The sequence below is a fragment of the Vipera ursinii genome (genome assembly GCF_947247035.1).
Source record: "Vipera ursinii genome assembly, chromosome: 8".
Classification (NCBI taxonomy): Eukaryota; Metazoa; Chordata; class Lepidosauria; order Squamata; family Viperidae; genus Vipera; species Vipera ursinii.
The window spans coordinates 22518591-22544481 of record NC_139519.1 but is presented as its reverse complement, the minus strand read 5'-3'; the positions used below and the strand labels follow the sequence as shown (position 1 = coordinate 22544481).

At 43.1% G+C, this 25891-nt stretch overlaps 2 protein-coding genes and 1 long non-coding RNA gene across 3 annotated transcripts in view; 2 read left to right on the top strand and 1 right to left on the bottom strand.

The window, feature by feature from the left end:
* The window catches only part of UBASH3B (ubiquitin associated and SH3 domain containing B), a 42149-nt gene extending 30637 nt beyond the window's left edge, over window positions 1–11512 (top strand). Inside the window, exons 5-14 of the mRNA XM_083368162.1 lie at window positions 915–1084; window positions 1739–1947; window positions 2741–2876; window positions 3000–3120; window positions 4240–4362; window positions 5518–5610; window positions 5908–6052; window positions 6550–6656; window positions 7690–7799; window positions 11288–11512. Coding sequence (XP_083224288.1) covers window positions 915–1084; window positions 1739–1947; window positions 2741–2876; window positions 3000–3120; window positions 4240–4362; window positions 5518–5610; window positions 5908–6052; window positions 6550–6656; window positions 7690–7799; window positions 11288–11425 — 1352 coding nt within the window. The 3' untranslated portion in view covers window positions 11426–11512. The remainder of the gene's footprint in view (window positions 1–914; window positions 1085–1738; window positions 1948–2740; window positions 2877–2999; window positions 3121–4239; window positions 4363–5517; window positions 5611–5907; window positions 6053–6549; window positions 6657–7689; window positions 7800–11287) is intronic.
* A 6064-nt stretch (window positions 11513–17576) lies between these two features.
* On the top strand, window positions 17577–25350 carry CRTAM (cytotoxic and regulatory T cell molecule; the record flags this gene model as incomplete). Its single annotated transcript, XM_083368811.1, has 10 exons — window positions 17577–18038; window positions 20536–20682; window positions 20964–21116; window positions 21418–21561; window positions 22141–22296; window positions 22777–22866; window positions 22983–23099; window positions 23825–23971; window positions 24963–25046; window positions 25217–25350. Exons 1-10 carry the CDS (start codon window positions 17990–17992, stop codon window positions 25348–25350), a joined length of 1221 nt encoding a protein of 406 aa, XP_083224937.1. The 5' UTR covers window positions 17577–17989.
* On the bottom strand, window positions 21603–25445 carry LOC310644048. Its single transcript, XR_014493220.1, has 3 exons — window positions 25266–25445; window positions 23842–23960; window positions 21603–22250 (listed from the first exon to the last, which is right to left on the bottom strand). It is a non-coding gene; the product is annotated as an uncharacterized lncRNA (long non-coding RNA).
* Between the last annotated feature and the right edge of the window lie 446 nt (window positions 25446–25891).

The window sequence follows — 25891 nt, the reverse complement described above, 5'->3', positions numbered from 1 at the left end:
TCAGGCAGGAAGCCCTAGACCATTTCAGGCCAATGGTTGTCCAGTTTCTTCTTAAAAACCTTCAGGGATGGAGCATCCACAACTTCTGGAGACAAGTCGTTCTACTGATTAATTGTTCTCACTGTCAGGAAATTTCTCCTTAGTTCTAGGTTGCTTCTCTCCTTGATTAGTTTCCATCCGTTGCTTCTTGTCCTGCCTTCAGGTGCTCTGGAGAATAGCTTGACCCCCTTCTTTGGGGCAACCCCTGAGATACTGGAAGACTGCTATCATGTCACCCCTCATCCTCCATAGTGTCTCATACAACTGAATCACAGATAGTCAGAATTTTTTATTGCTAATCAAGGCAGTGGTTGAGTTGTGCCTGATTTTATGACCTTTTCTGCCATGGCTGTTAAGTGAATCCCTGCAGTTGTAAGTGAATCACATCATCATTAAGCGAATTTTGCTTCCCCCACTGAGTTTGCTTGTCAGAAACCAGTGAGGAAGGTTGTAAGTGGTGATCACATGACCTTGGGACACTGTAGCCATCATAAATAAATTCCGGTTGCCAAGTACCTGAATATTATGGGACCCTGTGACAGTCGTAAGTGCGAGGACCTATCATAAGTCACTTTTTTCAGTGCTATTGTAATTTGAATGGCCGCTAAAAATGGTAGTAAGTCAAGGGCCACCTGAACAATTCTGCATTCATGTGTATTAGATAGATTGAGAAGGTAAATGGGGGAAAATCCATGATAGCATTGATGGTTCCAATGCCAATAATGCTACAAAAAAAAGATATTTTTATATTCGCTTTCTGCTTAGTAACATCTGGTAACATCTGGTCATCCATAACGCGAAATGAAATGCTGGATCAGTTGGACTTCCTGCTGTTTTCGATGGTGTGCAGTTGACCGCAATTTTCCTTCTTGTAGATGTGCACGTGGAACCTCACAAGAAGCAACTTCATGTAACCCTGGCTTACCACTTCCAAGCCAACCACTTGCCCACCCTTGAGAAGTTGGCTCAGAGCATTGATGTCAAACTGGGCTGTGACTGGGTAGCTGCCATTTTCTCCCGGGACATTAGATTTGCCAATCATGAGGTAAGCTGGACTTGAAGAAACTTCTTGTAAAATCAGGAAGATGCTCTGAAATCAGGGTTGACTCACTATGTCCATTATGCTTCCTTGGCAGTATTATAGAAGTGATTTGTCACAGTATTCTGGGATGGCTTCTTGACTTCTTGGTTAAGTCAACGGTCTTGGCTTCCCAGTCTTGTCAATAGCCCTACAATTCTGTGGTGGATCCTCAGAATTCAAATACTGCAAAAATAGTGAAGTAGAAACGAAAGATTATTTATTTGGGGGTGGGAATTCCAGGAGCTTTAGTCTTAAGAGTTTTTCCTTGAGAATCCATGGTTAGGAAAAAGTAGAATAGAACATAGGATAATAGAATTAGAAGGGACCTTGTAGGTCTTCTGGTCCAACCTCCTGCTTGATCAGGAGACGTTATACCATTTCAGACAAGCCTCCAGTGATGGAGTGAAAGCCTCCAGTGATGGAGCACAATTTCTGAAGGCAAGCCATTCCATTGGTTGATTGCTCTCACCAGTAGGAAACTTCTCCTTGGTTCTAGGTTGCTTCTCTCCTTGGTTAGTTTCCATCCATTCTTCACATCTTCTGAAGGATTGGAGAAGGGAGCCCAAAGCAAGAGATTTGCCCTTCATTGCTCAATGTCTTCCTCTTTCTCTCTTCCAGACCCTGCAGGTCATCTACCCTTACACCCCACAGAACGATGATGAGCTTGAACTTGTGCCAGGAGACTTCATCTTTATGTCTCCTGTGGAACAAATCACAACTAGTGAAGGCTGGATTTATGGTACTTCTTTTGCCACTGGGTGCTCAGGATTGTTGCCGGAAAATTATATCACCAAAGCCGATGAATGTGGCACTTGGGTATACCATGGGTGAGTGCTTCCATGGCGTCTAGCATCTCATGGGGATGAACCCTAATCCTGGGCAGAAGGGTAATAAGAACTTTTCTTGTTGATGGGTCTGTGAAATACTAGGGTAGGCACACATTGAGAGAAGCTCACAATGAACTTGTGAGCAGATGCATATTGATAGATCAAGATGAACTCTGGGTAGAAACAAGTTGGTAAAAGGTCAAGATGAAGTACTGATGGAGAAGATCTCACTCGAGACGTTCAAAAGCCACCTCTCTGTCTACAACTCATTTAATCACTGCAATTTGGAGCCACTGTTGAACATTGTCCAGTTCTCACCTTTGTGTTCTGCTCTTCCTCCCAAATGGCAAGCCATTATGGAAGGGAACGGCAGAATCTCTTCCTTGTGAGACAGGTTGCACAAATGATTTGCTGAAGATTTTAATATCTTCATAAGAGAGCTGAGATTTTGAAACCAGGCGAATTACTGTCCTCAGTTGCAAACACCCATGCCCCTAAGGAGGTGACACAGGCATACTAACCATCGTATAGTTACGCTACCAAGCAATGACCTCCAAGGTCCCTTCCAACTTTACTATTACGATTATGACTATGATGACCCACAGTTTACATTCCTCTGTTGCAAAAACCAACCCCTGTCTTCTTGCACCTTTGGACAATGTTAGTTTTATTTTCTTTTTACCCTAAGAATTGGTGGAGGTCAGCTGGCACCAGGTTCAGGACCCTTTGGTAGAATTCTACACTTAAGAGAGTTGTATTCTCTACAAATTAGCCGTATTTTCGTTTGGGCTAGGTCATATTCTATTATGAACGCCACTATTTCCTCGTCTGTCTTGATGTTCACTGATGGGGTGATGGATCGAAGATTCCAGGAGGATCAAGGACCAGGAGAAACAGGGCCTCTCACAATTTTCTGTCAGAGTATGCAGGTAAGGAAAGTTCACACTTGTGAGTCCCCCCTTACCTCTCTCCCAAGTACGTTTTGACTCTCGAGAGGGGAGAAATCAAGCCAAGGTCATTTTTAAATCCTACGTTCTTCTTCTTGTGGTCAGCCCTTAAGGATCGCCAACACACCTGGACCCCAGAAAAGATGCCTTTTTGTTTGTCGTCATGGAGAAAGAATGGACGTTGTGTTTGGAAAATACTGGCTCTCTCAATGTTTTGATACCAAAGGTGAGTTTCTCTCTCCATCCCAATCCATGATGAACCTGTTCATTCCTCTGTGTTTACAGGTAGCTAATTTGGAGTTCATAATAGGGATTCACCCAAATTAGAAGAGGATGGGAAGTAGGTTGGAACAAAAGCAGAGGACAAATGAGAAGGAAGAGAGTGTGTGTCCAAAGACTTTAAAGGGAGAATTTATGGTGATTCCTGAGATTCTGGAACTTCCTAGACAGACAGGCAGGCAGACAGACAGACAGATGCCCTGGGGTCCTCTTGCAGACATTTCATTACCTAATTGGGTAACATCATCAGTACTGGAAGTGGGTTTATACACCGTGGCTTACATTGTTATTGGTGAGATTTCTTGATGGTTCGTTGATTAGACTGCTGTTTACTGTTAGCTTGTTTGTCTGGGATGGTTGTTTATTTTTGGGTTACTGTTTACTGGTTTACTGCTTGATTATTGTAGATAGATAGATAGATAGATAGATAGATAGATAGATAGATAGATAGATAGATAGATGATAGATAGGTAGGTAGGTAGGTAGGTAGGTAGGTAGGCAGGCAGGCAGGCAGGCAGGCAGGCAGGCAGGCAGATCTTATCTGAGCCTCGAAGTGGATTAGTACTGGGATAAGAGAACACCGGGAAATTCTAGGGCACTAGGCTAGATTGAGAAATTAAAAAACCAGGCTAGAAATAGACAAAGCCAATTCACTTCTAAATCATTCCCCTGAAAATTGCATAGATGTCACCTTGAAAAACCACGGTACCAATCCCAAAATTGCAGGCCATCCCTTTAATGTACAAGAGGTGGCAACGCCTAGCCAACCTTGGCTGATCTCAAAAGATCAGCAAGGTCAAACCAAATTATGTTTTGGGAAAGAGAGACCATCAGCCTCCCCAGCTTTGGACACTAGAGGTCAATCCCATCATCTTCTTCATCATCACCACCATCATCATCACCACCACCACCACCACCCCTCCACTCCTCAGAACTCGACTGGGGCAAACCCTTTCTCTAATGTAGCCAAGAAAACTTCACAGATGCTATCAGGAGTTGAGCTTGGTGTGAGGCGTGCGTCCTTGAGGAATCTCCTTATCCGGCACTGTCCCGTGTCTCCTAACAGGAAGATACATCCGCACAAATCTGAATATGCCTCACAACTTGCCCCAACGGAGCGGTGGTTTTAGGGAATATGAAAAGGACGCTCCCATCACGGTACTGGGATGCACGCAAGCCCGGCTTGTGGGTAAGTTTGCCTGGGGAGGGAAGGGGCAAGTTGAAAAGTTTTATTATCTTTGTCTTTGCAAGCTCTTTGTCTAAAGCAGGGCTCCCCAATCCCAGGGCCCATTTGGAACTGGGCCACACAAGCAGCAGGCTAGCATGCGTACGCAGCTCCATTTCTGCGAGCGGTGGGCACTCGCGCGCCCGCATGAAGCTCCATATGTGCAAGTGTCTGCTGCTCATGCAAATGGAGCCACGTGTGCAAGCACGCACACCTGCCGCTCACACGGAACCATTTCCTCTCCCTGCTGGTCCCCAAAGCCAGAAAGTGTCCAACCTTAGTAAGACGGTGGACTTCAAATCCCAGAATTCCTTAGTCAGCGGTGCTGGTTGGACACCCCTGATCTAAAGGCAAGGGCACACTCACCCTTGTACAACCTTGTAATTTGTTCACTAATGAATGCTCCTGTAGCTGTTGGCCTCTCCTTAACAAAGCCTCCATTTCCCATGCCTCCTCATGGCTGCCTTGCTTGCCACAAGTCCAGTTTGGCCCAGTGGTGGGATTCAGCCAGTTTGCACCACTTCGGCAGAACCGGTAGCTAATGTTTTGTTGCCCAGGCCCAGAATGGACTTCCGGAAGCGGCATCCACATGGAGAACCAGTTATTCACCTATCTGAATGCCCCCACTGGTTTGGCTGCAGCTTCTCCAGTGGCAACATTTGGGCCAATGATGCCAATTGTGTCACTCAGGGTTAAACAATGTCACTGGCAGAGTGATATCCCTCCCCTCCCCAGGAGTCCTTGAAAATGACTTCTGCAATTCCCTACTGCAAGTCTCACATTTTCCAGAGTGACAGTGTACTAGCCGTTGCAACCACAACTCAAAGCTACATCTTGAGCTTAGCTTAAAAAGGGAGCGCACATTATTTTTATAACACGACTGCCATCTAGAGGCTGATTCTGGTTACTGCTTTGCAGGTCACAAGTTTTCGTTGTATTTCTCCCCAAAATGCAAAATGGGGAATAGATCTGCCCAAATTTATAAAGACCGACGATGGCTCATGTGATCAAAATTTGAAATTAGAAATGGCAACGAGGCAAAGATGTTCTCTTTGGCCAAAACTCAACAGAAGCTAATTTCCAGTGTCTTGTCTATTTTGAACCCGTGTCTTCCTACAGGCGAGGCTCTTCTTGAAAGCAACACAGTCATCCACCACATCTATTGTTCCCCATCGCTGCGCTGTGTGCAGACCGCACACCATATCCTGAAAGGTAAGTCGCTGGGCGGGTGGATTTTGATTTCTCTGTGGCCTTGTGATGACATTGAGAGCTAGTTCCTACATTTGTGTAAAATTCTGTGGCTCAAATATTTAACCCAACCAGAATTGTGATTTAGATGCATGTAACATGCAGTTGATAAAAACAGAGAGCCAAGAGGCCAAATTTGTTCATCAAAAAGCAAACAGAAACATTTGCAAATGGCATGCATTATTCCTTCCTTCCTCTTTCTTTCTCCCTTCCTTCCTTCCTTCCTTTCTCTCTCTCACTTTTTCTTTCTTTCCTTCATAGGTTTGCAACAAGAAAATAACCTGAAGATTCGAGTCGAGCCAGGCTTGTTTGAATGGACCAAATGGGTGTCAGGCAATTCTCTGCCAGCCTGGATCCCACCCCTGGATTTAGCTGCAGCTAGCTTGAGTGTCGATACAACATACAGGTAGGAGCGACAGTGGCAGGAATTGGGTATGTCTAGTTTAACGGAAAGGAAGACTAATCAAGAAGCTAATCAAAAAGAGAGCCAGCCTACAGTTAGAACAATGAATCAGTGCAACGACTGGCCTCCAGAAGTTGTGGTTGTTCCAAAACTGGAGGTGTTTAAGAAGAGACTGAACAGCCATTTGTCTGAAATGGTGTAGGGTCTCCTGCTTGAGCAGCGGGCTGGACTAGAAGACCTCCAAGGTCCCTTCCAACTCCGTTATTCTGTTTCATGTTTGTATTTATTTATTTCAATTGATTCATGCAGCCACCCAGCTCAAAACCCAATTCTGGGAGGCTAATGGCGTTTAAAATAGCAGTGCAAAATAATAAGAAGAAAAAAAACAAACAGACCCAAAAGCAGAAAAGCAAGAGAACAGAGAATGGTCACCAAACTTTTCCTTCTTACGATATTTGCATTTTTCAATTTCTGTTTCTTTTTTTTTAAAACCTCCAAAGACCTCATTTAGCTGTGAACAAATTAGGAATTTCTGAATCCTATGAAAGCTACATCAGCCGAAGCTTCCAGGTCACCAAGGAGATCCTAAGTGAATGCAAAGCTAAAGGCAAGTATAATCCCATCCTCAAGCAGAGAGGCAAACCCAGATTAAGAGATACAGGTAGTCCTTGATTTACAACAGTTCACTTTAGTGACCGTTTGAAGTTACGTCGGCTCTGAAAAAAGTGTTAGGACCGTTTTTCACACCTATGACAGCTGCAGCGTCCCAGAGTCACGTGATCCTCTTTTGCAGCCTTCTGACATGCAGAAATCAATGGGGGAAGCCAGATTGGCTTAACAACCGTGATGCTAGCTTAACAAATGCAGGGATTCACATAGCAAATGTGGTGAGAAAAGTCGTAAAACGGGGCAAAACTCACTTAACCGCTGTCTCGCTTAGCAACATAAATTTCGGCCGCTCAACTGTGGTCATAAGTCAAGGACTGCCTATGTTTGTAACATTGCCACCCCAAGATAGAATAGGATAAGATTGCAAAGGGAAGGCAGATGAGAAAAATCATCATCCTGCTTTATATGCCCGGAAACTCATGAACATTTCAACAAAAAAGACTTTCTCTCTTTTTTGAAGAAAAAAAAAGTTACAAACCACAAACCTCTCTATTCTGTTAGGCACAAATTTGAGAAGGAAAAAAATAAGAAGACCCATCTTAAGGAAAGAGGGCACAAGAATTTACTGTTGCTTACTCTCCGTTCTATTCTTAGATTTAAACTCATTTGATTTGGCCAAAAGAATTAATCCATCTGAGGACTAGATCGCTGTTGTCTTCTCCGTGTCTCGAACCTTACCTCTACCTTGCGTTGAATTCAGTTGGGTTAGATCAGGGGTAGGCAACCTCGGCTCTTTTATGACTCATGGACTTCAACTCCCAGAATTCCTGAGCCAGCTTGGCTGGCTCAGGAATTCTGGGAGTTGAAGTCCATGAGTCATTAAAGAGCCGAGGTTGCCTACCCCTGGGTTAGATTGTTAGATTGTGCTGCGTTGAGTTGGGTTGAGTTGGGTTGGGTTGCATTGCATTACGTTGCGTTGCATTAGAAAGCAAGCCAGGAAGCTAAATCCACACAATTCTGTTTTACTGCAGGGAATAACATTTTGATAGTTGCGCACGCGTCCTCCCTGGAGGCCTGTACTTGCCAGCTACAAGGACTGTCACCGCAGAATTCAAAGGACTTTGTCCAGATGGTCCGAAAGGTGATTGACATGCTGTCAAGATAAAAGCTTTTTAGATTTGGTTTTGTTTGTCCCCTGATGAAAATCTTCTTACGAATCCAGGTGTGATCCCTAAGCTTATTGTCTGAGCACTAGAATCACATGAGCAGGGAAGATTGCTTGAAAGGGATTGTCTCGTACCTCATTTGGGTAACTAGTTGGACAGTGCCCATAAAATTGTGGCCAAAATTTTGGGAAAAGTGTACAGTAGAAATGCCACCTTTGGTTAAGTTTCCACCAATTTTTCTTCTAATTTCTTTATCACTTAATAATACTACTTTACATCGCTTTCTGGGCAACCAGTCAACTCTTTGCACCATTACTTTAATTTTATTATGTTTTAAGGTAAAGGTAAAGGTTCCCCCGCACATGCGTGCTAGTCGTTTCCAACTCTAGGTGCTCGTCTCCATTTCAAAGCCAAAGAGCCAGCGCTTGTCCGAGGACGTTTCCGTGGTCATGTGGCCGGCATGACTAGACGCCAAAGGCGCACGGAACGCTGTTACCTTCCCACCATAGTGGTCCCTATTTTTCTAATTGCATTTTTACGTGCTTTCGAACTGCTAGGTTGGCAGAAGCTGGGACGAGTAACAGGTGCTCACTCTGTTACGTGGCACTCGGGATTCGACCCGCCAAACTTCCGACCTTCTGATCGACAAGCTCAGCATCCTAACCCAATGAGCCACCGCGTCCCTATTATGTTTTACAGCTCACTAAATGAAAGAACACAAAAAAACCCCAACCAACTTGATAGCGATCACATAACACACTGACAAATGTCCTCCTCTCAGCTTCAATACATGACATCAATAACAGAATCCTACTGTGATCTGATTGGCTCATTGCCAAAACAAGATGACACCTGATTGGCTACAATCAGATGAAGGAAAGCTACCTGATATCAACTTAAGCAAGCTGTGCTTCCTTTTCCTGGTTATTTGGCTATAACTTTTCATGAACAAACTTTGTTGCATTACATTCTTGATTAAATTATCTTTCCATTGATATATAATTTTATGGTACTACTCCCCCCCAAAAAGTGGCATTATTAGCCATCAAACCTCAAAAATACACTTTTCCCAAAAGGTTTCCACAATTTTGGCCACTACTGTATGCACACACTGGCAGAGCAATTAATCCCAACTGGGCATTATAGAATTAGCGTTTTGAAAAGGTTATTTCAGCATCCATTCTCTTTTGCACTTGCATTTTTGACACGCGTGTGACTTCTGCGCTCCTGAAACAAAATGGTAACTGGGTAGAGAAAGTGCGTGGCTAAAACGTATATTCTCTCTCTGTTCCAAACACAACCTAAATTTATTTATTTATTTATTTATTTTTGGGACTTATATGCCGCCCTATCTCCCGAAGGACTCAGGGAGGCTAACAACAATAAAACACAATAATACAAATGTTAAAAAAGATTAAGCTAACAAGCCCCAATGATAAAATGATAAAATATTAAAAATATTCTACTTAAAAATCCCTATCGTCAGTCCAGGTCAGCCTGATGGAAGAGAAATGTTTTAAGGCCGCGGCGAAAGGACCGGAGATCCGGGGCCATCCGGAGCTCAAGGGGGAGTTGGTTCCACAGGGCTGGCGCTCCCACAGAGAAGGCCCTCCCCCTGGCGGTCGCCAGCCGACATTGTCTAGCCGACGGTACCCTGAGGAGGCCCTCCCTGTGTGAGCGCACCGGGCGATGGGAGGTCGTTCCTGGCAGCAGACGGTCCTGCAAATATCCCGGGCCTAAGCCATAAATAATGTCATTTGACAAAAAAATACTGAAGTCAAGTTACTGGCAACTTCTTGAAATCAAGTTACTATGCAATGTCTTGGGTAGGTTTCAGAACAGTATTCAAAGTAAGATAGAAAGCTTAGAGACACTTGTCTAATGAGCAAAGGTAATCCTCCATTTAGAACCATTCTGTTCAAAGATATAATGACAATGAAGAAAGAGACTTATAACCCATCCTTGCACTTACGTCCTTTGAAGCATCCTCACAGTCGTAATCAAAATTTGGGCACCTGGCCTGTATTGATCACGGTTGCAGCATCCTGGGGTCTTGTGATCACTGTCTGCAAGCTTCACAGCTGGCTTTTGACCGGCAAGCAAAGTTAGGGGAGGGAAGCTGGATTTGCTTAAGGACCACATCGTTCTCCTAACAAACCTGGCAAGGATGGTCTTAAAATGAGGCACAACATCACTGAACTGTCCCCTTGCAGTAATTCTCCTCCCGACCACGGTCATACGTCAAGAGCTACCTGCATGAGGGGACAAAAATTAAATGCAAGCATATCACATCCTGCACACTGTGGGAACTGAGCCTTAATTTCTGCATCCGTTTTTGTACAAATTTAAGGCTCCGTGTACATGCAAGAGGCAGCTCGGTTTATGAGCTCGCCCAAGGTCCCCAAAATTACGCTTGGCCTCCTAAAGTAGCAAGACTAGACACAGGGACTGTTTTTCCCCCCTTCTGCCATCATCCTGCTGAACACCTAATTCTTGCAGGTCTATCTAACGTGTGTGTATATTAACTGTAGAATTATTAGGGATCCTTTCTATTACCTACTTTACTTCCCCCTTTATTGGTGTTGTTTTGTTTTTTTTAAATTCCATTTATATCCCGCCCTTCTCCGAAGACTCAGGGCGGCTTACAAGCTTAGCAGTAGCCTTCATTCTATGTATATGCCTGCTTATTAGGGCTTTCACACACACCCCAAGCGGCATTATTACAAAGTCAGCTTAATTGCCCCCAACAATCTGGGTCCTCATTTTACCTACCTCGGAAGGATGGAAGGCTGAGTCAACCTTGAGCCTGGTGGGACTCGAACCTGCACTAATTGCAGGCAGCTGGTGTTACTTAAGGAGGCATTAGCCTCCTTAAGTAACTGTTAAGTAGCTGTTATTATTATTATTATTATTATTATTATTATTATTATTATTATTATTATTCCCCTTTTATTGGTGGTGGTATTATTGTTGTTGTTGTTGTTGTTATCTCTGTTGCTTTGCAAGTACATTGAGTGCGTCTCTACCAGACACAATTTCCTTGCGTGTCTAATCACACCTGGCCAAGTAAAGTATTCAGTTCAGCTCAGTGCAATTCAGTTCTGAAGTTCCGAAGCGATGGTCCCATGAGGATTTGAGAGAGAAAGCTTGGCGGTGCTTAAGAGATAGAGATAGCCCCTGTTCTAAGCTAAGGCATGAAACTAATCAAGGAGAGAACCAACTTGGATCTAAGGAGAAATGTCCTGACAGTTAGAACAATTATGGAACAACAGCCTGCCTCCAGAAGTTGTTAATGCTCCAACACTGGAGGTTTTTAAGAAGAGACCGGACAACCACTTTGTCTGAAATGGTAGAGGGTTTCCTGCCTGAGCAGGGGGTTGGACTAGATGACCTCCAAGGTCCCTTCCAACTTTTCTGTTATTCTGTTAAATCTCTCACTGATGTTTCTTTTCCTTTGATTCAGATTCCCTACTTGGGCTTTTGCTGCTGCGAAGAGCTTGGAGACACCGGACTTTGGCAGCTGACCGATCCACCCATCCTGCCGCTCACTCACGGACCAACGGGCGGCTTTAACTGGAGAGAAACTCTGCTGCAAGAATAAGGCCAAAAAGGGAAGAAGTCAGAAGGACAGGAAAAAGAGGGCTTTCTTAAAAACTGGCAAATGTCTCTCACCTCCCCGAGTTGTTTTTTTTTAAAAAAAACAAACCAACAAAAAGAAAATATTGATGGTGGAGAAAATTGCTCCTAGCCCTGGAAATGGCTTTAAAAATGACAGTTAAGCATATCTGATGCAGAATGGCACTTCTGGGGGGGGGGAGAAATAGCACATATAGCATCTGCTTGGATTGTGGAAAAATATAACGTATTCCAACTTATTTTCATTCTTTGCTTCTTCAGTCTTCTGTCCAGCAGATACGTCTCTCTGATGTAAGCCATTGAGTTTTAATGTATATATCTATATGTGTATTTATGTGTGTGTGTATGTATGTATGTATGTGTGTGTGTGTGTATATATATATATATATGTATGTATATATACATAAAATTTCCAGAATTTTTTAAATTTGGAATTAAGGTCTAGGAAGGGAAACTTGTTTTCACTGCCTTCTGTATAATTGTTAGCAACAAAGTCGTAAACTGTGGCTTTCATTTGTTAGGGTTTTTTTACTTTTCTTTGAGCGGGCCGTAAAATTTTGTTCTGAGCCATTTTGGATCAATTGCACTCCAAGCAGATCTCTCTCTCTCTCGCTCTCGCTCTGTGTGTGTGTGTGTGTGTGTGTGTGTGTGTGTGTGTATACATGTGTGTTATATATGTATGTATGTATACAGTATACACACACACACACACACACACACACACACACACATATATATATATATATATATATATATATATATATATATATATATATATGCACGCACACACACACACATTTTTCTGTGGAAGAAAATTTCGGATCAAAATGGAGGTGGTTGCCTAATATACAGTATATCTAATTTTTCTAGCATTGTCAGGACTGGCTTATCAAATCCATTATTTGAAATGAACAAAAGGAATCACAATGTAAAAAGAAAGATAGAGAGAGAGAGAGAGATTTCGTACAGGGAAGTCTTGTTTGCACACTAATGTACAGGTAGCCTTTGACTTATGACCACAATTGAGCAAAAAATCTCTGTTGCTAAGTGAAACAATTGTGAAGTGAATTTTTCTCCTTTTTACGACCTTCCTTGCCACTGTTGTTAAGGGAATCACTGCAATTGTTAAGCTAGCAACACGGTTGTTAAGTGGGTCTGGCTTCCCCACCGACTTTGCTTGTCAGAAGGTCGCAAAAGGGGATCACGTGACCCCATCCCGGACACTGCAACCGTCATAAATATGAATCCGTTGCCAAACGGCTGAATTTTGATCACGAGACTGCGGGGATAACGGTCTTAAGGGTGAAAACTGGTCATAAGTCACTTTTTTCAGTGCCGTTGTAACTTTGAACGGTGACTAAACAAACTGCCGTAAGGCGAGGACTACCTGCGTTATCTCGCCATACTGAAAAACCTCCAGTGGAACAATTCTCTAATTAGAGACTGGAGAAACTCTCAACTTTATTGGAAATGATGTATTTCCACCTTGATCAGCACCTCTTGAAGATATAGTCAACCATGTTGAACATACAACTCAAGCTGGCCAGATTGGGTGGGCACATTAAACGTCCACGTGGCCCCCAAAGCCATTGTCTTCAACAACGTGGGGCAGACCTTCCGTGCATTTTTCTTTTTTTCTTCCCCTTTCCTAAATATTTCTCAGGCAAGGCACCGTTAAGGTACTCTTCTAATTGACTGGGATTTTGCCTGCAGGATGAGGATTCCTTTCTATAAAAGTTCATTATCCTCCCCCATTTTTCCCCCTCCCTTACTCATCAGAATATTGACTTTTCAAACAAGTCCTTTATAATCCATCAGTATCCACAAAAGGTGGTTTCGTTTCATATTTTTTGTATAATTGTCCTAACTGGTTTTAGGGCAATTAGCATCCAGAGTTCCTTGTGCAAACAAGCAAAAGAAAAGTGTTCTCATTTTGTGGCTGATTGTACATATAGCTGGTCCTATCATGAGTCAGAGGGCAAGGCTTCCGTCTGTGACTCTGGGACATTTTGAGAAAAAGTCCTGGTGGATAATCTAAACGTGGGTGCTACTGGATCAACTCTTAAGATAACCCACCAAGCATACAAGATCTGGGCCTGGATATATCTAGTAATGGGATTAAGCTGGATGGTAATCTTGAATATTCAAAATACTGCAGAGCCTGTTGGTTTCCTGGTGTGAACTTGTTGACTGGGAATTAAAGAGGGGAAGTTTTGCTAACAGAACTAGAAAAAAATATTTAATAACAATTGGATATAAGAGAGGTTGCATTGTTAAAGATGCACCCAGAAAATACGAGTTCAGAATTCATAGAAATGGGGGTCCCTAAACTTCAGATAGGCAGAGCTGCCTGGTTCACGGTGCCATTTTAAGGTATGATTAAATGCTACGTTGAATTGATAAACATCAATTTATCAAATTGTTTGAAAAATGTAGTACGTTCCCACACATTTAGGCAGTTTAAAGATGCAGCTTTTACCTTCAACTACATTCAAGGCCAGTATGAAAAGTCCAAGGAACTATCTTTTGGGTGTCTGGTTGGGACAATAAGTATCTTAAGATAGTTTCACCAGACATAAAGTTGACCCCAGCAGATACACGCCAGCGCTAACTTGGTAAACTATGATTCATTCATTACAAGTGATCCTCAACGTAACAAATACCAAATTCTCTGTTGCTGAGCTGAGTTGCACTTGATTTTATGACCTTTTTCCTGCAGTCATTAGGTAAATCAAATGATCATTAAGCGAGTCCAGCTTCCCCCATTGACTTCACTTGCCAGAAGATCCCTGGGAATGTCACTAATTGCCCTCACATTACCGAGATGCTGTGACCATCATAAAGATCTGCCAGTTGCCAAGGGCCCAAGTTGTCCCTGGGGACACTGTAACCATCATTAAGTGCGAAGGCTGCTTTGTAAGTCATTTTGCCTGCACTTCCAACAGTTGCTAAGCGAAGGCCTGTGCGTTAAGGACTGCCTATATTCCTTACTGCTGCAGGTGGTCTGGATGGTAGAAAAACCGGCTTCAATTCAACCCAAAATATTGTGCTACCTAAGGCAGCAATCAAAACGGTGCTCCCTTTTTTATCCACATACCAAAGCCAACCCAACTGCCAGTTAAATCTTTCTTCAACCATGGTGGTGATATGGTCCCATCACCTTCCCTACTGCACCTCAAGGCTCAAGACTAGTTTAGGGAGCACCGAGCAGGTACTTGGGCACAGAGCTTACATCTCCAAACCTTGTTGGCACCTTCCTGAATTCTGCCAAAGGGTAGGGCTCCCCAGCCCTGAACGGAGCTGCCACAGGGCTGGTTTGAATAAAGCACAATGCCCATTTGTATCTTACATATAGGATAAGCTTTGCTTTAAAAAAAAAGGAGCTTCTAGCCAGTGTAGCTTAGGGGGCTACGCTGCTCTTGAAAGCTCCTTGTGTGCAATATGTAAATTTACTTAAATTATGTACATTCTACCCATTGTAAAAGGGACACGGTGGCTCAGTGGGTTAGGACGCTGAGCTTGTCGATCAGAAGGTCAGCAGTTTGGCGGGTCGAATCCCGAGTGCCGCGTAGCAGAGTGAGCGCCTGTTACTCGTCCCAGCTTCTGCCAACCTAGCAGTTCGAAAGCACGTAAAAATGCAAGTAGAAAAATAGGGACCACTACGGTGGGAAGGTAACAGCGTTCCGTGCGCCTTTGGCGTCTAGTCATGCCGGCCACATGACCACGGAGACGTCCTCGGACAAGCGCTGGCTCTTTGGCTTTGAAACGGAGATGAGCACCGGCCCCTAGAGTCGGAAACGACTAGCACGCGTGTGCGGGGGAACCTTTACCTTTACCCGTTGTAAAAGAAAGCATTCTGAAAAAGCTTTATTTTTAACCAGGGGTGTACAGTGAAAAGTCAAGAAGTTGCAGCTGAGCACAGAAGTGCAATTGCAGGCCTTGTATTATGCGGTTGGTTGCTGCTAGTTTTTTTGGAGATGTATACACGTGTATAGACACACACACCTGCACACACACACACAGACACACATGTATGTAATTTAAAATATTTTTGGCTATGTACAGATATTCTAAAAACGACCGGAAGTCTAGCTTCTTCAGGCTTGTTTTTCCAGAAGAGTCTTTACAATCTTTGAACCGTGTTTGACAATCAAAGCCGACCTATTGGTGACTGATATGTATTGAATTGGGGCGGGAATTGCGTTTTGCACTGACAGCTTGCAGGTTGTTCATACTTAATGACGTACTGTACAAAAAAAAAACAACCACCCACGTTTGAGTAGCATCCATCCCCAAAGTAGGTCAATCTTAATGTATCAAAACTTGTTCACTAACTAAATGTTCCAGGTTCTTACTCACTTGTTACTATTGATGCTTGTGTACGGATGATTGGATAAATGTCCATTTCCACCCCACCCCCACACACACACACACCGAGTACCTATTTTAGCATGTTAGTAGTACTAATCGTGCACTGATTTGGGAGAGAAATTTCTCAAACGTGGTAGGGCTGGAAACTGCTGAATTCAGGGAAATGAGAAGCAAAGAATCTTTTTTAAAAAATGACATGCAAAAAATATATTTTGGGAATATTTGGGAAAGGTTTACCTGGTCTCCTTCCCATAACCAAATGTTACAGTTTTTTGTTGTAGTGTTTTCGTTTTTGTTTTTTTAAGAAGAGTTTGCAGGGAGTTTGGAGTGGACTAAGATTTTCTGTTGAAGGGATTGGTGCTAAATAAGCAACATCCTTTTTATTGTTGCTTTTAAGTTTTTCAGAGTGTTATCTGGTATGAAAGGGAAATCTTCCTTTTGCAGATTTTTCCTTTGGATGTAAATTGTGTTTTTGTGTGTGTGTGTGCACGTGTGTGTGTGTTTAAGGAGAGGATTGCTGCTTATATTTTCTTTCTGTTACTGCTCAAGTTCCACATGTTGTCATTTTAAAAGGAATTGATCTCAATAAAAGAAATCTGTCTTCAGTTTCTCACAACCGCAATTCAAAGTCTATATTTATTTCTTTATTTTCTTTCCGCAAAACGGCTCTTACTGTCTCTCCAGAATATTATTTGGGCACAAGGTCTGGGAACAATTGAGTTAGTGTATGGTGGTTTCCAATCTGGCAGAAAAGACAAATGAAACAGGATGTGGTGGACTCTTTCTAAACCCTTTCTAAAAGGGTATATTTTAAAAAAATAGATACAGATAAATTTCTCCCTTTCCCATCATGCTAAGGAACAGACACTGCAAGTTGCATAAACTTTATGATGAAGGGAGTCCCAGAGAGTAAAAAAGGGATTTAAAAAGACGATGGTTAAAGTTTGTCCTGAATCATCCCAATAAATTTCGTTTTCAGTTCTTTTGGGGTTGGCAAGAATGCACCTTCTTGCAAGGTGCAGGGCTTTTTATACCTCTAATTTGCAAGGACAGTCTCGCTTTCACTTCCTGTAAAGTCCATCAACATCACTAGAAAACCAGTGTAATGCAATCGCTATACTAGTTAGTGCATGGAATAAAAACCGAGTCACAGGAAAAATTAGGCAGTGGGTTAGGACGCTGAGCTTGTCGATCAGATGGTCAGCAGTTTGGCGGGTCGAATCCCGGGTGCCGCATAACAGAGTGAGCGCCTGTTACTCGTCCCAGCTTCTGCCAACCTAGCAGTTCAAAAGCACGTAAAAATGCAAATAGAAAAATAGGGACCACTGCGGTGGGAAGGTAACAGCGTTCCGTGCGCCTTTGGCATCTAGTCATGCCGGCCACATGACCACGGAGACGTCCTTGGACAAGCGCTGGCTCTTTGGCTTTGAAACGGAGATGAGCACCAGCCCCTAGAGTTGGAAACGACTAGCACGCATGTGCGGGGGAACCTTTACCTTTACCTTTACTCAGAAATGTGGTCCTAGCAGCAGAATCAATCAGTAGATGCAACATCACACTTGTGCAAACTGAAGTGTTAGGGCAAGGCTGACACGGTCTCTTGGAAGGCTAAAACAGACAAGTCCTGGGACTATCTGCTGTGAATCAACACGGCGATGCATTTGCAAGTGGAAGGAATAGCTCGTAATGGCATGATTAGCATCAATGTTAAGGTGTGTTTGAGAGAGAGAGAGAAAGAGAGTCACTGGAGCATTGTGATTCACAAAGACAAAAGTCCACATTCCTTAAGGAACCAGCAGTTGGCCTGTCCTGCAGAAGCGTAACGTGGCTTGTCCAATTTGTATGAGAGGCCATTTGGGGCGCATCCACCAGGAAGCTATGAGATGCCTGCACAGTGAACTTTGCAAAAGCTGGTGGCTGAGCTGAGCTTCAGAAGTGACCACAAAGTGAACGCTCTAAAGAAAGAGAGAGGTGCGGATTTCCCCCACGTACAAGCTTGGGAGATCAGTTGCGGAGGAAGGAGTCGAAAGGAAGAAGGCAGACCTGCCACCGATGAAGTCATGGGACATGACTTTTGCTGCTCGGTTGAAAAGGAGAAGTCGGCAGCAGGCCCCTGAGGTCGGAAGCGGAGAGGAAGCCGATCAGGTATCACCTCGAGATGACTTGCCTTCCCCACGTTTGGGTGCTAGCTCTCCTGTCACTGCGAGGTAGGTAACCACCAGAACTTGAATTCGGTGCCCAGAGTTCAGTTCTGGGATATCTTGGGGGCTTTAAGATAACCAGTGTTTGGTAGAGGAACTTGCAGCTCTTTTAGGATCAGGCTGGGCTCAGCTTCACCTCCTCGATGTGGAGACCATGCCAACGTTCTCCTTGGTCTGCAGGGAGTAAGGCCAGCCGGTGGTGGTTGAAGGACTGTTCTCAAGGTTGAGAGTTCTTTCAAAGAGTGGAATATTTTGGGCCATTGGGTGAGACTAATTTTCTCTCTGCCGGGAGTCCTTGGGATGGTGATGGTCATGATGAGACGAGCTACTCGTAGGGGTCCGTGGTGGTCTCTGAGCTTGTTTTCTTGCAAGACACAACCAAGCTCAGAGAGCACCAAGGACCCTTCGTTTCAACCATGAGCTACACATATTTTCTTTTATTGGAGCAACTCTTGCTTTATTGTGAGTCTACCTGCACAGAGTTTTGCAAGGCCGAAAGGGCAAATCTTGTAGTGTTTCCTTTGAAGTCTGAGAAGTTAGGGAGGGTTTCTTCTCAGCTTCTTTCTCTGCCTTTTATGCAGCTGGGGGCTGTGCCATCTCTTATCTGATCCTTGTCTGAAATGGTATGAGCAGGGGGTTGGACTAGAAGACTTCCAAGGTCTCTTCCGTTATTCTATTCTATTCCCTAGGTGGCACCTCTTCGCCTTGTTTCTCCAGCTCTTTCTCATGCTGCCGTCCACCCCTTTGTGAAATTTCATTCTGGATTCTTCATCGACTCCCCCAAACATTTCTTAAATGAAAATCATTTAATAAGAAGTACATTCACCAATAGTACTGTGAATAATAATAACAACCCTAACAACCCTAACGGATAGTCTCAACCACCCTGTTGGGTCCATATTGATCATTTTGGAGAACCCCGGCTTAGGGCAATGTCTGAACTCAACCTGGGAATTCTGACTAATGCCGGTAGGTGGGAGGATGCTAAGCCAAAATGTGGTGGAAATGAGTGATTCCCCATTTCCCATTCTCCAGCGTCAATAGAGGTCAAAGAGACTTTGGAGATCTTCTAGTACAACCCCCCCTGCTCAAGCAGAAGACCCAATACCATTTCAGACAAGTGAGTGTCCAGTCTCTTCTTAAAAACCTCCAGTGATGGAGCACAATTTCTGGGGGCAAGCTGTTCCACTGGTTAATTGTCCTCACTGTTAGGAAGTTTCTCTTTAATTCCAGGTCGCTTCTCTCCTTGATTAGTTTCCATCCATTGTTTCTTGTCTTGCCTTTTGGTGCTTTGGAAAATAAGATGACCACCCTCTCTTTGTGGCAGCCCTTCAAATACTGGAATACTGCTATCGTGTCCCCCCCCCCAGTCCTTCTTTTCTCTGCATATTTGGTTCCATTTAAAATACGCATTTACATGTATTTGAACCATTCCTACTGCATTTTTTCACTCTTGGTTTTTCTAATACCTCAAATGGAAAGGAAATGCATAATTGATTCTGGGGCCCGATCTCTGTTGACGTGTACATTTCCTTTCGGCCTCATTTCCTAGTCAGTGAACAGACCTGCTACAAGTTGCGGCAGGAAAGAGTGAAGCTAAAAATCAGTCCACAGGAAGACCACAAATGCTGTCTTGGAGCCCCCAGGAGAAAACTTGACAAAGTTTCACTTTGATATGAGTATTTTGGAACATTTTATTCCACCCTATAGAGAACAAACATTCCAGCCTCAGTGAACACTTTTCACCGACAAGGTGGAGGGATCAATAAGCTTTGTGAAACTCCAAAGTTTATAGAAGTGTGACACTGTTTTAGGTGGGTGAAATGGAACAGAAAGATAGAATGGAAGCTGCCCTTTGGGTGGGTAAATTCAGCATCCGCACTGGGCTGGTTCACGCTGGCATTTTGATTTCCTTAGATCTTGGACTGGGGTTGTGTTTTAGCTTAATTGGTAATGTGGCTTTAATTGGGAGGGGTTGAGTGATAAACGGGGTATTTTTAATGTTCTTTTATTGTAAACTGCTTGGAATCTCATGGTCTGGAGGATAGACTTTTTTAAAATAAATGAAAATGGAGATGCTGCTTGGCATCAAGATTTGGACCTAACCACCATGTGTTTACGTGTTTGCATGGGCAAAGACTGTAGCCTTTTTAAGGAAGCCCACATTTCTGTGGTTCGCAAAGACATCAAGCCAATGTGTAAGATGCGTTAGGGGAAAATAAGAATTCAGCTGCAATACTGTGTTTGTATGTATAGAGAAAGAGAGGGAGGGAGAGAGGGAGAGAGAGAGAGAAAGGGAAAAAGAGAGAGGGAGAGGGAGAAAGAGAGAGGGAGAGAGATAGATAGAGACACATACTGGGTCAAAGATATGTTCCCCAAGAGATTGGAAGGACGTAGTCAGTGTATCAGAGGTGAATGGGAGGATGCTCTTGTATTTTACTCAAAAAGACCCAAATGCTGGGTCTCCCTGGAGTAACCCTTTTCAAATCATTTTCTTTGCTAGGGATTTCTCCCTGGGTCCTAACCGAACGCCTCAGCTTGAAGGAAGGCCAGAATCTGGATCTCCACTGCGTTAACAATGGAGGCAACACCTCAGCTCTAGAATGGAAGGATCCTGGAGGTTTCACGATATTTTTCAATGACTGGCGAGGTAGGTCAGCCTGGGATGAAATTGGGTGGCTCAAACAAACTTTTTTCCATCAGAAAACTTTTTCCATCCTCTTGTGGGAATAAAGACTATTGCTAAACATAAAGGTCTTTCCACACCCTATGCATTCATAAGGTCTTGCCTTGCCTGGTTAACAAATCCAGTCCACGTTTAGGATTTGTCCACGTTGAGACAGAACCAATTCACTACACAGAAGAATGAGTTTTCGGAAAATTCTTATCCATATATTCGTAGATATCTATTTATCTCTCCCTTTCAAACAGTCACAAGAGATGGAAGGTATGAACTTTTGCATTACTCTGAGAATTCACTGTCCATTCGCCTTTCCAACATAACAAGACACGACGAGGGGCTGTTCACATGCCTTTACTACAGCGACACCATTGGAAGCAAACTAGTGAGCGTTACAGTTTGGGGTAAGAGATGAAACTCCTGTCTTTCAACGGATGATGGCTTGTGGAGATGGGTAGGATAGTTTTGAGACAAACCATCACTTGACAACTGTGGCAAGAAAGCTCATAAAATGGGGCAGAGTTCACTTCACTGTCTCACTTAGCAACAGAAATTTGGGGCTCAACTGTGGCCATTAGGTCGAGGAGTATCTGTAATCTTATAGTTAATTTGTTTATATCTCCCTTCCCAATACGTGGGTGGGGTAATCCCATCCCCATCCTGTTCAACTCAAATAAAATTCCAATAGGAATTCCCTTTTTATAGCTCCACCTTCCAAACCTTTATTGGAAGTTTTGAGGACCCCGGAAAAACACACAGAAGAAAATCTTGTCTTAAGCTGTTCCACTGACAACAGCTGGCCAGCTCCTCAGATCACCTGGCTGCTACAGAATGGAGTGGAGATCTTTGGTATGTTCCAAATGACTTTATTTTTTCTTTCTGGACTAGCCTTTGTCTCTTCATAGCCTTTCTTAAATAAGACTGAAAAATGCTAAGCAACTACCTGCATTAAGATCAAGTTGTTCCTTTGTTTAATTATGTGTTGGATTCACTGTGTTACCAGCGAACTTGGTTTATCGTCAGCATTCCACAAAAATAACCCTGAACGTTAAGCAATCATATAATACTAATACTTATTCATATACTAAATGAAACTTTCTAGTCCCATATTTATTCTGAATATAATCGATCCATCTTCTCCATTCCAAAATATATCTCTGTTGCGAGTGTTCTTTCAAATATGCTGAAATCTTTGCCATTTCCGCCAGGTTAGAAACTTTTAAAGTCCACTCTTCTATAGTAGGCAGTTCCTCCTTCTTCCAATATTGCACAACCAAGAGTCTTGCTGCCGTAATTAAATTTAACATCAATTTAGTATCTATAACAGTGCTATCCAGACTTTTTAGTCTTGCTTAGGATATTATTATTATTATTTTGTTATGATGATGATGATGATGATCTCTTCTTGCATTCCTCAATGCATTTTAGGAAATGCTCAACACCAACTGGAAGCCAAGAGGTTCTGTTCTGTAAGCAACTTGACCATCTACTCATTCCCCCAGGGCTCTCTCATTTCTTGTGTGATACACCACAAAGCCCTAGGAAGAAGAAATTTAACTGTGACTTTGCACTTGGACCATGCCAGTAAGTGGAGAGCTTCAGGGAAGGAGGGAAAACATGTTTAAAAAAATTAAACAGAATAAATAAGACCCTCTTAGGAATTACACAACCATTTTCATGGGCAGCATGCCTTATGAGAAACTTTGCTACCCCTTGTAACTTTTGCACTACTAACACGATAGTTGTAAGGAAAGGACTACTTGTAGACAGTTTCATAAGGTGACCCACATCTGGGCAAGATCCCTCCTCCATCCAAAGCACGGCTGCTTTTAGATCTTGCCCTGACCAGAGTCAACCTAGATGACCTCTAAGATCCCTTCCATCACCCCTGCTTAGTATAGACAATGGTTGAGAATAGTGAATTCTAGAAGGCCACATTATCCAGAAGGTCATATGGGATCCTAAATGGATCTTCAAATCTAGTAGGACTCTCATGTTCTGACCTTTATACATCTTATGCCTGGGCATTAATAGCCTTCCTTGTTTCCTTTTTCACACATTCAGAACAAAAACAGAAGACAGGAGAAACATTTAGCATTCCAACATTGTCCCCAAACAGGGAAGCAGAAATTCAAAGTTCTAATGCCACCAACGGTAAGACATTGATCCTCTGTTATTTCTGGGCATCACCTTCAACTTACTTCCAGCTCTTCTCCATAACATCAATTTCATTTCTCCTGGCCTTTCCATAACCTTATTCCCTTCAACAGAATCCAATCCAATCTTCAACATGACAGACGGAAACGCAACCACACAAACACCGTTCCCAAGGAATCCAATACTCAACGTAACAGAAGGAAACCTAACCACACAAACACCGTACAGAGGTTTGGGCGATCCATCCTAAGTTGCTTCCACATTACTCCTAATGTTCAACTGATATGCTTTTAATACTTTGCTCTCCTTCCTGATCTGATGCCAGAGGCTTGGTGACACAGAACTTCCGAGCAGAAGAGATGGCTCAGGCTAGGGAAGATGATAAAGGAATGTAGTTGGTGCAGGGTCCAAAACCTTTTCACTTCAGAGCATTCGCTTAAAAGATGCACCCTTTTTGTGTTTCTCTATTCAACTTCCTGGAATTAAGTGCCTTAGCCGTATATGGGCATGGGACTCTTTATAAATTGAGATAAATGGGTTTATAGTCTTTCTCGGCTAGGTACGCTCAGTACACTAAGCTATAAATCATAATTTGGATTCAGACACTCAGCCAAAGCAAAACGAATGACATTCCAGGTGGGTTCATATTGTTCTTATTCATTGGCTTTGAATGATGTTCCTATAGAACTTGTGCCTAAAGCAGGGGGTTGGATCAGATAACCTTCAAGACCCCTTGAAAACGATACAACTCTGTGTATAGTCCAAAACTTTCTGAGAAATAGCAAGTTGGAGAATGCTGCTGTGGTGGGCCCTGACATCTTACTCCATGGAAGCTCAGCGGGTGGAGAAATACAATTTCCCATCCTGCAAAACCCCAATATTTTTCTGCTAGGAAATAGAAGCCAAAGATGACAAAACTCAAATGCTTTCTGTTCCTTCCCCCCCCCCAAAACAGAGACAAATATGACTTACAGAGGCTTTGTGGAGGGACAAGCCAACTTTTTATTCCCGGGCCTCGTGTCTATGCTCCTTCTCGCTCTCTTCATCGTGGTCCTTCTGTTTGTGGTGAAGCTGTCGAAAGCACATAGGGACTGGAAAAAAGGTAACGGGGGAAAAAAAAGAATTTAATGCATATTGGAAGTTTCCTCTTCCACCCACATGCCCAAGTTTCTAAAACCCCTATTCAGCACCCACAAAATGTCTTATGGTGCTTCAAGATCCTGAAAAGCACTCCCAAAGGGAAATGATCCTCAACATCTTCAGAGAACAGTTGACCTTCTCTGCCAGTGACTGATTTCACATTCCCGAATTTGTATAGCAGAATTTAAAAATTCCAGTGAGCATGTTCGCAAGTGCCAGTCAGATTTAAGCCAGTATTAAGCCTAGAATTAGGAAAAAGCTTTCACCTGAGAATTGGGACGTCTGACTCAAGAACGCCTTGGAGGTAGGACAGTCATTATACCCGCTTACTTGAGTGTAAGGCCCCATTGCAATTAATGAGGCTCCTCCCAAATAAACATGGAATGTTATACAGGTAGTCCTCAACTTATGACCTTAATTGAACCCAGAATTAGTTGTTGCAGTCCTAACTGGGGAGCATCACCTGACTAGACCTGGGTTGTTGTTGTTTTTTTATTATTTTTGCGGTGCTTGTCAACAAATGCCACGGTTGTTAAGCAAACACAGTGGGGTCATTCAGCAAATCCATTTTACCCAACGGCTGCTTTGTGCTGGAAACCGGACGTAAACACAAGTACCTGGCTAAAAAAAGAAAAAAGAAAAGAAATTCCAGTCACGTGACCACAGGATGCTTCAAACAGCCGTAAAGGAGAGCTGGTTGCAAGCGCCCCAACATGTGATCACGTGAGTGTGTGTGTGTGTGTGTGTGTGTGTGTATGTGTATGCCTGGGGACACTGTAACTCCGAAAACAAGTAATAGGTAGATGTGGAGGAGCCATCGCAACTTTGAATAGTCATTAAGTGACCGGTCATAAGTCAAGAACTACCAGTAGATATGTGGCCTAAGTCTGCCTTGTTACAACAAATATCTGGACTAATACTTTGCACCTCATTGTTGTCCCTCCATTATATAGAAAATAATTCTTCTGAACAACCCATTGAGAGCTATAGGCCTAAAGCAAATGAAGCCCCTTGCAGACTCAAAAAGAATATATGCAGTAAGTATAAATGGGATTTCTTTGGGTTGGGCAGAGGCTGGAATTAAGAAAAGCAGGTGTTCCATGGCTGTTTTTTTACCAGCTGTTTTGGGGCTTAAATATGAGCTAATATCAGAGCTAAAGAGAAATGAGCTCGAAGTAGCACTGACCAATGCCATTAATTTATGCAGCGATCCCCTGGAGGAACAGTGAGAAGTATGTAATTCAAGAACCGCCTACCCGGACGCCAAAACCTTCAGAAGAAAGTCAGGATTCTTCAGTCTTTGAGAAAGAGTTCTCCCACTTTAAAGAAATGGATATTTAACACTAGGAACGATCTTGCGCTGTCTTTAACGGCAAGAACCATCTTCTCTTCCATTTTTTTCTTCCTGCGCTGCACCGTTCTGCAAAAATCTCTTCAAAAATCCAGATTTGGGAGAGGAGATGAAAACAATACTGCAAATCAAGTGATAACCATACTATAAAGGCCCTTGAGAACTTGTGTCAGTTGTTATTTAGCCCTTAAATTCCTAGTGTTGACTTAATGATTTTGGGATATACGAAGTTATGTTATTATATATTACTCCAAGAAATCTTTTAAAGCTTCCCTAAAAGGAAGGTTAGGATGATAGCCCCCACACTGCAACCTCTTTCGTTTTGTTCAACATCCGTTACAAGCACACAGTATACTACGGTATCCATTTGCCAAATATTCTAAGTGGATTATAGCCACAATGGGATTTTCCCATGTATTTTACCAGGAAACGCAGATAAGCCAGGCTCGAAAAGTCAGCACCCTCCTAAACACACCATTTCGCTCCAAATCCATTGGCGAGGTCCATTTTGCTCTCTGAATTCATGGAGAC